Source organism: Phaethon aethereus (assembly GCF_964289735.1).
Source record: "Phaethon aethereus genome assembly, chromosome: 20".
Taxonomy (NCBI): domain Eukaryota; kingdom Metazoa; phylum Chordata; class Aves; order Phaethontiformes; family Phaethontidae; genus Phaethon; species Phaethon aethereus.
In genome coordinates this window covers 11753274-11766081 of record NC_138596.1, presented here as the reverse complement: position 1 = coordinate 11766081, position 12808 = coordinate 11753274, and the positions used below count along the sequence as shown (strand labels likewise).

At 43.3% G+C, this 12808-nt stretch overlaps 1 protein-coding gene across 2 annotated transcripts in view; it reads left to right on the top strand.

Moving 5' to 3' along the window:
* Nucleotides 1–12808, top strand: part of NR6A1 (nuclear receptor subfamily 6 group A member 1) — a gene marked incomplete at its 5' end in the record, with an annotated part of 91609 nt that overhangs the window by 18680 nt on the left and 60121 nt on the right. For both annotated transcript variants that reach the window (XM_082009113.1, XM_082009112.1), the window contains one exon: nucleotides 124–180. In XM_082009113.1, the coding sequence (XP_081865239.1) occupies nucleotides 124–180 (57 nt within the window). The remainder of the gene's footprint in view (nucleotides 1–123; nucleotides 181–12808) is intronic.

The window sequence follows — 12808 nt, the reverse complement described above, 5'->3', positions numbered from 1 at the left end:
AGCAGCAGTTAATTTTAAACAAAGATACGCATATTCAATTTGAATGTAAATTAAAATTTTCAAAATGAAAAATGTCTTGTTAACATGCACATCACAACTTTCTCATTCTCACTTTCCCATCAGCTACAGATGTGGAGCAGATGAGTTCTTCTCCTGTTCTTCCTATGAACTCCATGGGCAGTAAGTACCCCTTTTCTTGCCACATGTGATGAGGTGAAATTTGTCATTCTGAGATAATCCAAAGATATGAATTCATAATTAATGTTGGAGACTGAGAAGTTTTAGAGATACTGTCTCTAAAATGTACAGGGTCTGTACATCATTATTTACTCCAGCAGAATGTAGGTTGCATAAGATCTTTTGCCACCAGAGATACATCAGTGAAAGCTGTAGAGTAGATGCCTGTATGTTAGTGATAGAAACACCTGAGGTGCTGGTAAATTATGTTGACAAAAATATTTATCTTAAGTGTACTGGTATTATACTTGGAAATCTCTAGCCTGGGATTTCCCATGAAACAAAGCAGTTGGTGAAATCCTCCTCAATTTCGCTGTAATTCTGGGCCTGTAACTTTTTTGACTCTGAAAATCTGAACTGCTGGACACCTAAAATAAGAATTCAGAACTCTTTCTTCATACTCCATCTAGTGGTATTTGCTGTGTCCAAGGACCAAATGCGTTTTCTCGATTACAATCCACTAGATGGCAACAGGTCCTTGTCAGACTGGTAGAAGTTACAGGCATGAATTCAAAACACTTATGCTCTTTAGAGGGATTAGCTCTGTGCAAATTTCTGACTTAAAGCAATTTTTCAGTTTTTGGAAAGTCTCTGGATTTTTCAAATGTGGCAGACTATTAACTGGCAGCTCATTTAAAAAAATAATGCTCACATGTTCACAACTGCTAAGAGCCTTCCAGAGTCAGGACACTGTCCTTTCCACCTATGTCATTGTAAGTGCAAATCCATCAGCACTTTAACTGGAGAACTTTGTAGAGGGACCACAGTCCTCCAAAGCTTCAATGGGAATATATGGCTCCTTCCTTTATAATGAGAACAGTTGTGTGGAGTGAATGTGTAGTAGGCTCCAAGTTATAAGCATGTACATTATTTGCATGTTGATTAATAAAGCACACTTTTGTATGCATCTAGCTAGGTTTTCACACAATTGATCGGTTTTATACAGAAACAGGCAATTTCACATGCGTACATAAAAACTTAAGTTGCCATTTAGACACATGTATAGCTTATAAAAAGATATTGGTTAATATTCTGTTGAACCTTCGTAGCCTGGCATAACTTAGATTTACTGCATTCAGGCCTCTCACGGACTAAGAGGTATTACAACAGAATTTAATTTTCCAGTATTCTCAATCAGGATGTATCTGCAAAATACTGAAAGTAAAGCTATCCAAGATGAATTGAATGACCCTTTCTTTTTCCTTTAATTGTATATTATTGCTAGCCTGAACTTGTCTAGCTACAGCTTTCATGTCTGTTATCTTTTGCTAAACTGAAAAATGCTTGTCAAACTTCTGTTCCCTATGAAGATATTTATATAAACTTTTGATAAACTAAATAAACTGAGGTCCTCGAGTTCTTGATGTCTTCCTGTCTTTTGATCAACCCTTCAGTGCTGGTGGGCAGGCTGAGCTCCAGCAGCTGGGGTGTGGGCATGCTGGTGGGCTGCTGGGGTCCTGCCAGCTGGTTGCAGGGCCCAGTGGACAGCAGTGTCCTTAAGGTGCTGCAGCAGTGTCCTTAAGGTGCTGCAGCAGTGTCCTTAAGGTGCTGCAGCAGTGTCCTTAAGGTGCTGCAGCAGTGTCCTTAAGGTGCTGCAGCAGTGTCCTTAAGGTGCTGCAGCAGTGTCCTTAAGGTGCTGCAGCAGTGTCCTTAAGGTGCTGCAGCAGTGTCCTTAAGGTGCTGCAGCAGTGTCCTTAAGGTGCTGCAGCAGTGTCCTTAAGGTGCTGCAGCAGTGTCCTTAAGGTGCTGCAGCAGTGTCCTTAAGGTGCTGCAGCAGTGTCCTTAAGGTGCTGCAGCAGTGTCCTTAAGGTGCTGCAGCAGTGTCCTTAAGGTGCTGCAGCAGTGTCCTTAAGGTGCTGCAGCAGTGTCCTTAAGGTGCTGCAGCAGTGTCCTTAAGGTGCTGCAGCAGTGTCCTTAAGGTGCTGCAGCAGTGTCCTTAAGGTGCTGCAGCAGTGTCCTTAAGGTGCTGCAGCAGTGTCCTTAAGGTGCTGCAGCAGTGTCCTTAAGGTGCTGCAGCAGTGTCCTTAAGGTGCTGCAGCAGTGTCCTTAAGGTGCTGCAGCAGTGTCCTTAAGGTGCTGCAGCAGTGTCCTTAAGGTGCTGCAGCAGTGTCCTTAAGGTGCTGCAGCAGTGTCCTTAAGGTGCTGCAGCAGTGTCCTTAAGGTGCTGCCCTGCCAGAGCCTCTGGGTGTTGATAGATGAGCCCTGGCAATTCCTGCTGGGGCAGTTCCGAGACCTCTCCAGCCCCAGCTGTCCAGCTTGTACTGGCAGCACTAAACGTGCTGGTGCTCAGCATCATCCCGATGCGTTCGGTTTTGCTAACGTCTGGGGCAGGTGGTTCTGCGGGGTGGTGATCTCCGGTAGGGAGTGAACAGTTGGTGCCAGAAACATCTAAAACTTCCCAAGCATGGATTTTGAAAAATTCTGAACATGTCTGCTAACCCGTCTTCCCCTAGTAAGTTTTTTCCCTTGCTGTCTCATTACCAAACATGATTAAAGCAAAACACTTGAGAATTTTCACAACAGAGTAGAAAACAGAATTGTTAGGTTTATTTGTGCATGTGGAGATCTGTGGAGTGTCTGCTTAAGCCTTCTGCTTGTCATGCATTAGCGAATGGGGGATGGCCCCTGTACTGTAGTCTTTCCTGTTTGTCTGAGATGTCGTATTTCAGAGCAATTGCAGTCAATTATTTTCACATTTCCTTGGAGTAAAGACGAACACCTCTGTCAGACTTCTGTATTTCGTGTTCTCATACAGGTGTATGTGGGGAAAACTAGTAGACTGAAATGACTGTTTAAAATAATACATGTGCTTTCTTGTGCATCATGTAAAATGCCACTGGGGAGAAAAATCCAAATTGTGTACTCTTCTGAATGAGTCTTCCAAACATGCTGACAAATTTGAAATTTAAAGGCAAAATGTCAAACTGCATAAAAAATGAGTAATTTGTCTAGTTTTCATAATGTTTAAACAATTTGGCAGGCAAATTTTTGTATTACTGTAGTAAAATCGGTAGATCAAACTACCATGCTTACCAAGGGTTTCGGGGGAACTGCTCACTGTGGGTGACTGAAGTGACTGAACAGAGCCCTTCACTGTCAGACTGGGAGAGAGGGGAGATTTTTTTCTAAAGCCCCAGTTTTGTAAAAAGTTCCATCTGTTTGTAACTGTTGAACTCGGTAAAGCTGTTCCTCTAAAACTGAAGAAGTTTAAGTCTTCTAGCAGAACAAGCAACCAGGGTTTTATTTTGAATATTCACCTAATTGGAGTTTAAAAGTCATTAAGTTCTGACTTGAACTGTACAGCAAGCTTAGGGAGACAGTTACTGTGTGGTATCAGCACCGCGTGTCTGCACAGGCTGCTTTAAAATAATCCCATAAGCAACCGGAGGAGGAAACAAGGCGTAAGAAAAGTGCTCGAAACCTTTATTGCACAGTGAAGCGACTCGGATGCTGCTCTGCTCAGCAGAGGTATCGATGTCCCCTGTTGAGTCATGCCCTGCCCTCCCCTCACTGAGCGCGGTGTTTTGGAGAGCGGTGGGGCGCGTCGCAGGGGCCTCTTGCCTTTACTGCGCGGTGGTCTCTGCAAGTGCTGTGCTGTCCTGAGACAGTGGGTTTCTGGGCACAGGTGTGTGTTGTGTAAATTGTTTTAAAAACGAATACTTGGAGGACTGCGCAAGAGGTTGTTCTTTCCTGCCTCAAGGCAGTACTGGTTACAGGTGTGTCTGGTCCTTCCCGGACACCCGCAGAGCAGGAGAGTCCCCGCCTGCCCGAGGTGGTCTGCTCCAGCGCTGTCGCTACACCTCCTCCTGCACAAAGCTCTTCTGACCTGAATCTTTTCCGCTGTAATTGAAGCTTGCCTGCCTGCCCACCATAGCAAAGAAGAATGTTCTCTGTCAATTCAAAGCCCTGCAACTTCAGTCCTTTGTCATCTCTCACTGATCACTCCACAAGACCCCAGTGGTGTTCCATAGCTTGGCTCATGCAGGAGGAAGTTCCATTTCCTATAACCAGGTGAAGCTCATATGTAGCTTATGATTTACTGATAGTGAAAGTAAAAATGTACCCAGGGCCTGTAAAGAGTAAGGTGTCACTTTAATAAAACTGAATTATTTGGCTGTTTTGTCTCCCTTATGCCCCTCTAAAAATCCCTATGCAGCTCTTCTGAGTGCTAAAAGCGTGATGGAACTCTTGTTTAACCTGGGTTAAGTAAGATCACCATAAGGTATCTGAATAACTTCTAAGGTGTTTAGGAAAGAAAATTGAGATAGGTTTTAATCAATATTTAAAGTAGCAGTAGCACAGTAGGGCTCTGTGCCTTCCAGTATGCATAGCTCGCTGGAAAGAACAGCCTTCCCTGGACTTGACTCCACTGCGAAGCCTCCTGCTGCTTTTGAATAACTTTTGATGAAGCATCTCTGACACCTGCCCAGAGCACAGGGAGATCCCAAGCCCTAAAGGAGAGGAGGAAAGCAGGCTGGGGCATGGAAAGATTGCTAGGGAGGAAGACCATGTCACACTGCGGAGTCCACTGTGCTGTAAAGTCCTTGGGAGTATCTGTGACGAGAACAAGGTGGCTTGGGAACAGAGGCTTCGGGAATCCTAGGGGGGAGCGGTGGAAGAAAGAGGTTATTGTTCTTGCCCATCATCCTCTGTAACTGCGACCCCTTCTCAGGCCGGGAAGGTTCTTGTTCAGTAGTAATGGGATGGCTTTGCTGTGTCATGGTGGGAGTGCCGTGAAGGGTTATAGTGATGCCGTCCATGGAGGCGGCTCTATTGCTATCGCTTATGCGCTGTACAACAAAGAATGAATGTGGTGGGTGGCTGAAACATGATCAGTGAAACATGGCCAGGGCTGACACCCGATGCACATCTGTCAGTACAGAAGTGTGTCCTCTCTCTGCATTTCTTCTGGTATTTTTCTGATACAGATGGGCCTGTCTGGGCTTTAATTTCAGGAAGAAGAGCTACCATAGTAGCAGCTCACTGTCATCTTTCAGCTTCTAAAGGTGAAGGTTGAAAATACTTGGATGGAGATGACCTGGCTGGAGGTGCTGGTGGAGTATAACCTCTGACAGGAGTTTAGTTTGTAGGTGTGGAGAAACTGTTCTGGTGTGTTGTCTCCGCAGATCCCTTCTGCGGTGCAGCAGAGGCTGTTTTTTGGGGTTAGGAAGAGGAAGGCTGTCAAAAAGGTTACTGGGAGCCAACACCACGGCTTTATGGCACAAATTATATCAATGCTCCAACTGACAGAATTCAAGTTACACCTTCACTTGTGCTGTAGAACTTCCTCCTGCACAAAGCAGGAAGTTACGCATAATGTTCAAGTTTGTTCACATGAGAAAAATTCTAAGTTAGAGTTTGCACAAGTAAAATTTTCTTTAAAGAAAACACTTCACAGCAAAGATATACCTAGTGCAAGAAACTATTTTTAATGTGCTTCAGTAAGCAGTGCAGACTTGTACAGAAATGCAGCTGACAGTTGTTGATCAGGTTTCCATGTTTAAACAGGCGGCTTTTTCTATTCTTTATAGAGTATTCAACATGGAAGCACCTTCTCTCGAAGCTGATAAATGACAGGGAGGACCAACTCAGTCTATGCCGAGGATGGATCGTGATTTTCTTGTGTTTAGAACAACACTACCTCAGCAGATAGACTTTGTAGACTCATGAGGGTCCAATGCACTGCATGAGTGTGTGGGGGCTGGAGGGCAGGATCCTTCTTGCACTGCTGCAGAAGCTCTTAGAATAGTGAATTGAAGGAGAGCTTGTTTTCACAAAACAAGGTACCTGGAATGCTTCATACAGTTTGTATGCCTCAAAAAAAGCTGTTTGTGCCCTGTTATTTCTGCTTTTCTACAAGGAATACTTATTTTATCCAGAACTTACTGATCTGTGAGATGTTAATCTTCACAGCGGCTGTCAGGTGGCAAAGAGCACCCGTGCTCCTGAAGGAGCTGGATGACGTGCCCTGAACTTTTTCGGTGAGATAATGGCAGAGCCATAGACCTGCCTTACAGTTACTGGTAGGCAGAACTTGAATACAACGTTTCTCCAGCAAAAAGCTCAGGTCGCTTCTCTCGCCATACAGATGCCCCCAGCTGTATGAATGTGCAGTCTCTTAGCTAGCTGGTCCGCAGTTTGCATTCATTGATCAGTGAGTTGATAGAAATGAAAACCCACCGACAGCAATGAATGTTGATTGCAGCCATTAGATGCCAAAGATCTGCAGCGCTGTTCCTTCAGACCGCTCCGCGGTTACTGTGCTTTCACATGGAATAGTCAGGACTGCGGTCTTCTCGACCTCAGCACGTACAGCTATTTCAGGGCTTCTTAAAATCTTGGTGACTTCTGGAAAGTACACTTGCACAGGGAAAGCAGTAGAAAAACACTCTTCAATTTAGAAACTACATTAAAAGTATTATATAAATTGCCTTTTTTTGTGAAGGTGATTCATTTTGCTTGGTTACTCCACTTACACTACAGATTCTTGCTGTCAGGAATATCTGTTTTGTAGTTTATATGGTTCTGGACTCTGTGTACCCCAAGAGCTTGAAAACTGCACATTCACTGAACCTTCCCTATTTTTGCAATGATTTTCCAAAAATTCTCAAGCAGCACATTGTCCTCTAACTCCATGAGGGCTGGGCCTCATATCCCAGAAATATTTGCATTACAGCAGTATGAGAGACATCCTGCTTAAAAGCGTTTATCATGTCCTCCCTGAGTCTGCTTCTTGGCCATCAGAAGAACTACAGCACCACCACGTTTTGCTGAAGTATCCAAGTTGTCGACACGTGGCTTATCGCTTTGCACAACCATTTCAGATGGTGAAATTCCGCATGGTTCAAGATTTTTAGGCCTTCTTTATGGTAGGAAAGCTCCGATGTACGTAACCGCCAGCTGAACCACCTTCTACTGGCACGTGTTTTGACAAAGGCCCGTTTTGATGTTTTCATTCCACCAGGTCATGTGATGGAAGCATACAAAGGTACAAAGTGCGCTTGAAGGGAACAGCCGTAACTTCCAAGAGCCTGTGCTTTCTCTTGGGCCTGAGACAGGTATCTATTTTGTTAAGTGCTGCCCATCTGTGACCGTATATGGAAGTAAAATTACACCTTTTTAGATGTATAGGGCTCTTTATTCTTCTTCTAGAGCAGCCCAAGACAACATTCCCTGGCACGTACTTGGAGTCTTTTCTTCTTTTATGGGTTCTGCAGCCCCCCTGGGGGAAAAACAACTGCCCGCACCCTTGTGAAGGCATGTGCTAGTAAAGCCTGCCGTGTGCAGTCCTCCATCCTAATCACCCAGACGGGACGGAAGGGGTGCCACGTAGATACTGCTGAGGTGCCTGTGCGTTTGGCTTTCTGTTCCTTTGAAAGGAACGACATTTTCTCGCTTGCCTAGCTGTAAAGCGACAGCATGAGTCGCAGGAGCAGCTGGACCTTGCTGGGAGGGATCCGGTCCTCGGCTGGCGTTCCCGGTGAGCAGCTGCTGAAATCGAGCGCAGGTTCCTGCGAACAAATGAACTGACATTCCAAAGCTTTTTCCAGTGAAGCTCAAGTTGCCAGCCCAAATGGAAAGGAGGTTTCCCTCCTGATCTGGCCTGTATTCTGCTATTTTGAACATGCATCGTGCTCAGATTTGTTTCCAAGTATACCATATGGTGTGGATACGTTACTGCTTTTGTGGCCATACGTAAACCTTCCATTACTCTCAGATACCTTCTTTTGCAGAAATTCTGCTCTAGTATAAAGTGGGGGGTTGTTTTTTTTTTTAAAGAGAAAACATTTCTTATACACCAATTCATTTTTGGAAAAAGTAGAAGAACTGGAAAAACTCAACCTCTGTAGCTCTTAATATGATCTGTAAATCATGACCTGTTAATGGCAACCATATGTGAAAAACTATGAAGGTTCAAGCTTTCCATTTAACAGAGGGTTTGTGATAAACCTCAAGGTACAGTCAACGGTCGATGGTTTTTTCTAGTTCTCAAACTCACCGACAGCGTTGAATGTTCACTGAAGCTATCCAAAGATGGCTGTATACATGTACTGTATATATTTTCCATGCATATGTTTTCCATAGACTAGCAGTGGAAACACTGCTGAGGACTGCACATTCTTTATTGTAAAGTCTAAAACTGCAAGTATTTTAATTACAAAATGGAACCATGAGGACTAATGAATTGCAGAAGTGTAGCACTACAGTTATGGATGCAAAGTTGACTTAGTGTTTCTTAAAACAGCTTTGAGTGTATCTGAATTGCAGTTGTGAAAGCGCCTTTCCTCCTGTGCATATGCATATTCTAAATAGCTGTGCTAAGGCTGTTTATAAAGTTTCGGATTTCTTTATAAAATTCACTTTTAAAAAAATAAAAAAGCATGACGACACCGTAACTGTAAACCAACAGAAGCAAGAGGAGCGGAGAATCTGTTTCGTACTGCAGTACACCATGTCTGTTCAGATTTCTACAGCTCCTATCCCCTCTCTTCTTGACCATGGATTTTTAATGGCTTTATCTGTGCCATTGCTTTAAGGCATGCAGATTCCCAGCAGCTGCTTGGTTGAACTAAAGTGACCGTTCAATGGCAGGAACATCTTACTGGGCAGAGCTGCTCAGAGTGGGATGGGGACTGGTCACGATGCTTCTTCAGTTGCTCGATCCCAACTGGACTAACTTGATCCTAAAGTGTTTTTTGTTCTGGCTGCAGTTGGGATGACACTCCCAACCTGTCTGTTGGGTAGGCAGGGAGCACGAAATATGTTTTACTCAATCCTTTCCTCCCTTTGCTGCCTCTGCTCCCTTACTTGTCTTATACTCTGAGCTACTGAGATGTTGTGTCCCTACATCCTGCAGGAAACTTGCAGGTAAATCTTCCAGAGTTGTCCATGGCAGCTGAAAGCATGAAAAGGCATCACTAAACCACCAGTGAGTTTGTACGCTGTGGGCCATTTACAGAGGCATTTAGTGTTGGACTTCTGTTCGGAGTCAGATTCCTCCATTCCCTGGAGACTGAGCAGCCTGGTGTTCAGGGGGGTGGGAAATCCTGCCCAAAATGACCCACTATATGAGAAGCCCTTCTGATTCTCAGATTATTTTTAATATGATCTAGAACATTACTGGAGCAGCTTAACTGCAAGTTTTAAACTGAATATGTAAATGTCTGCCTAAGAATGTACTGGTTAGAATAAATGAATTGCATTATCTTTCCTCTGAAGAATGGAAAAAGGGGTTTATTCTCTTTAAATCTCTATATTGCATCTGTCTAATTATCTTCACTTTTTCCACCTGGCTTGCATGGTTTGACAGAGAAGAATTATTTGCAGCTTGTTTGTTAAAAATGCAATCTGCTGCTGTATTTGAAATAACTTTGCTGTGAGTGAAGTGGAATGCACAGAGTTAGTGGGGATAATCTATCACTAAAATTTTGGAGACTTCCTTTTAATTCAGAGTATTTTATTTTGTTGTAGGGACTGTTAAGTGTTTCTCTGTATATCCCAAACTGATACGTGTAACTTAACAGTAAGTGTATCGTCTAATAAAGTACTTGAAACTATCTATTATATCGAGTAAGCTGTTTTGAGAGATGAGCTTGCTCCCAGAATAGTTTGTAGTCTGCACTTAAATGGACTGATTTTAATGGTATCATTAAACATCAATGGATACTGAAAATCAAAAGAATTCTCTGAAAATTGGTCTCACCTTTTTGTTGCCATCTTTTTGGAGTAGAAGCTGGTGGAAAGAACAAAGAGAATTTGAATTAATAGCACGCAATGATCAGCCTCAAGTGTTAAGCCTCATGAGTGTCTGTGTGAGGTGACTGCCATGTGGTAGGTGTAACACAAACCAAGGAAACTAAGCTCAAATCAAGCATGAAGTTTTGGTTTTAACAAACCACAACATTATGTTTATATTTAAACTACATCGTGAGAGAGGCTTTTTCCTCAGTTCACTACTGCTTCCTCCTTTTGTACCTCCACTGACCTTCGACTTGGTAACTTTCATCTTCTCATTTCACAATTTGAGAGCTTGCATTTCTTCTGAATGTTAAAAACAAACCGTACATGTTATTTCTGTATCCTGGCAGCATGCTCCTTCCCTCTTGCAAAGTTCAAAGCTCCCCATCAGCTAGATTTCTGAACCGATTCTGAAATGATAAAATAATTCCCTGGAAATAATGTAACTAGGCAGTATGTGCAAGGCTCGGGATAGACAAAGATGGAATCTTTACAACCGGTCTGTTGTTGGAAGTTTTACCCCCAGAACTGCATAAACAAATCCATGTTCTCTTTTCACTCTCCAAGTCCTTTCTCTCCCTCGGGTGGGGCTTGTGTATGCATACATACATGTGCATGTATGTATCTATACAGTGTAAGGAAACTTAAGAGAGGATGACCCTGTTACTGCAAGAGCCAGTGAAAACTGTATCAGTGAGTGCTGCCAGTGTGGAGACAGGATCTCTCTTCCACATGGTCCTGGCACTTTCTCCTTTTATTGCTGCTCAAGTGACTGCCTGTGTCTTATCACAAAACAGGTCATGTCATTTTTTAATGTATTTTCTTCCCTGTTTTCCTTCCCTATTGAAGAGTCTTTATGCTTAATGGAAGCCTTGACAGTGGGGAGCAAAGCACCCGCAACAGCTTTGAGCTGGGTGAGCAGAGGGCAGGGAGAAGAGCCGGTACTCAATGACCGTTGCCTGAGCCTATTGTACAAGAACTTCTTTTCATTTTTTTTGCATTAGCAGGGTGGAACCGTTAAGGTGCTGTCGAGGTTGTTATTCTGTGGCCTGCTTAGTTTGGTCTGACACACCCCAAAAGTTATTATCTGCACTGAATCTTCAACATAGCTTCCTCACGGACCTCTTTCGCCTTGGGAACACTGAAACCAGCCCATAGCTGACAGTTGCCACCTCTATTGTTACTGCTCAATTAATATTTTCCGTCGTGGAAAAAGTATTAAGTGAACCCGACAGCTTCCCTAGATACTAAAGGCAGTCAACCATGGGACGTGGGTCTCTGAAAGCCAGACTGTTAGCTCTGTACATGAAACGCCTTATAAATTGGAATCCCTGTGAGGTCATCAGTGTAATGATGTGAATCAGGGAGGTTGTGGATTTGCTGAAGCAGAACTTTACAATGAAAATACTGTAGATTCAGAGCACATGGGGTTTCCTTTCAACTTACAGTGGAGAGAATGGGTTTCTGTATGAAGAAAATGGCTTCCTCAAAATAGGCATACAAACCCTGAAACAGAGAGGTTAACCTGTTAATCGTCTGAAGTATGTGGACAGGATTTAGTTAATTTTATGGGTGTTTCTGGTGCTCCGTGTATTTATGGTGCCTGAACAATTCTTACACCCTAATTTAATCATTCTATTATTTCCTCACAATAAGGCTTTTATTTATAGCAGGGCAGGAATCCGAACGGCACTGCCCTAAAGTGTCACTAAATAAATTTAAGATACGCATCTGGTAGTAAAACGGCTACGCTTTGCCTTCCACCCCGTGCTCCAGCTGTGACTCTCACGAGGGAGGCGTGCAACCCCAGCGTATGGAAATCGGGGCTAAGATTGTGCTCAGCACACGACGCGGTGTCTTAGTGCCTGCCTTGAAGCATCCATGGAAATGCCATGTGCGAGCATGTTTGCTTTGTCCTGTAACAAGCTTTAATTGCACTACAAAAATGTGTTTTCTTTGTAGATGTAAGTTACTTCAGCAGTGTGAGCATGCAAATACACCTCGATGAGACAACGGGGAGACAACAGGATGTAATCGCTGGCAGTATTTTTAGTTACCGCTGCTGCTTTGTTGAAATTTGGGTGAGCATTTAAGTAGCAATGCTGCGGCCAAATGCTTCAGATCCAGAAGTTGTCTACAATTAGCATTGGAGGTTGTTTTTTAACTGTCCTAAAGGTTCTTGGACTACTACTTGACAAGTCTTGGGACTATATGAAATCGAGGGACAAAGTTACCAGTCTGTTCCATTTCCCCTTTTAGAATGTAGTGCTGAGATGGTGATCCTAGCGAAAATAAATGCAGAGCTCTTCTGCGACCTGAGAGAAAAGCTGTTAATACCAGTTTCCAGCGATTTATGGAGGACTTATCAAGTTATTTTGACCTCATTTTGAGTTGACAAGCTGGCTTGTGGATGCAACATACCCTAGACTTTTGTGAGGTGTTTGATGTAATACCATATGACAACTTAAACTGGTATGATACAAATCTGCTGTGGCAAATGTTAAAAGGATTAAAAAAATGACAAACGGGTAGGTCTCAATGCAATTCTGAGTGGGAACTTGATCAAGTTGGCACATTCTTAGAGTGACTGTTTGCTATGTCCTAAAACATTGCTGTTACCTGGCCTGGAAAAAAAGCAGTGTATCAGATGTTAGCAGGTTTTGGTTTTTTTAGACAGAAAAGTGACACAAATCTGGATTTCTAGATAAATCAAGCACAAATGAATGCTTCGGTATAGTCAAATGCAAAGTAACACGTTTGGGAACAAGGAATATAGACCATGTGTGAACATGAAGGACTCCACTGTATGGTTACATGTTTGGGAACAAGGAAT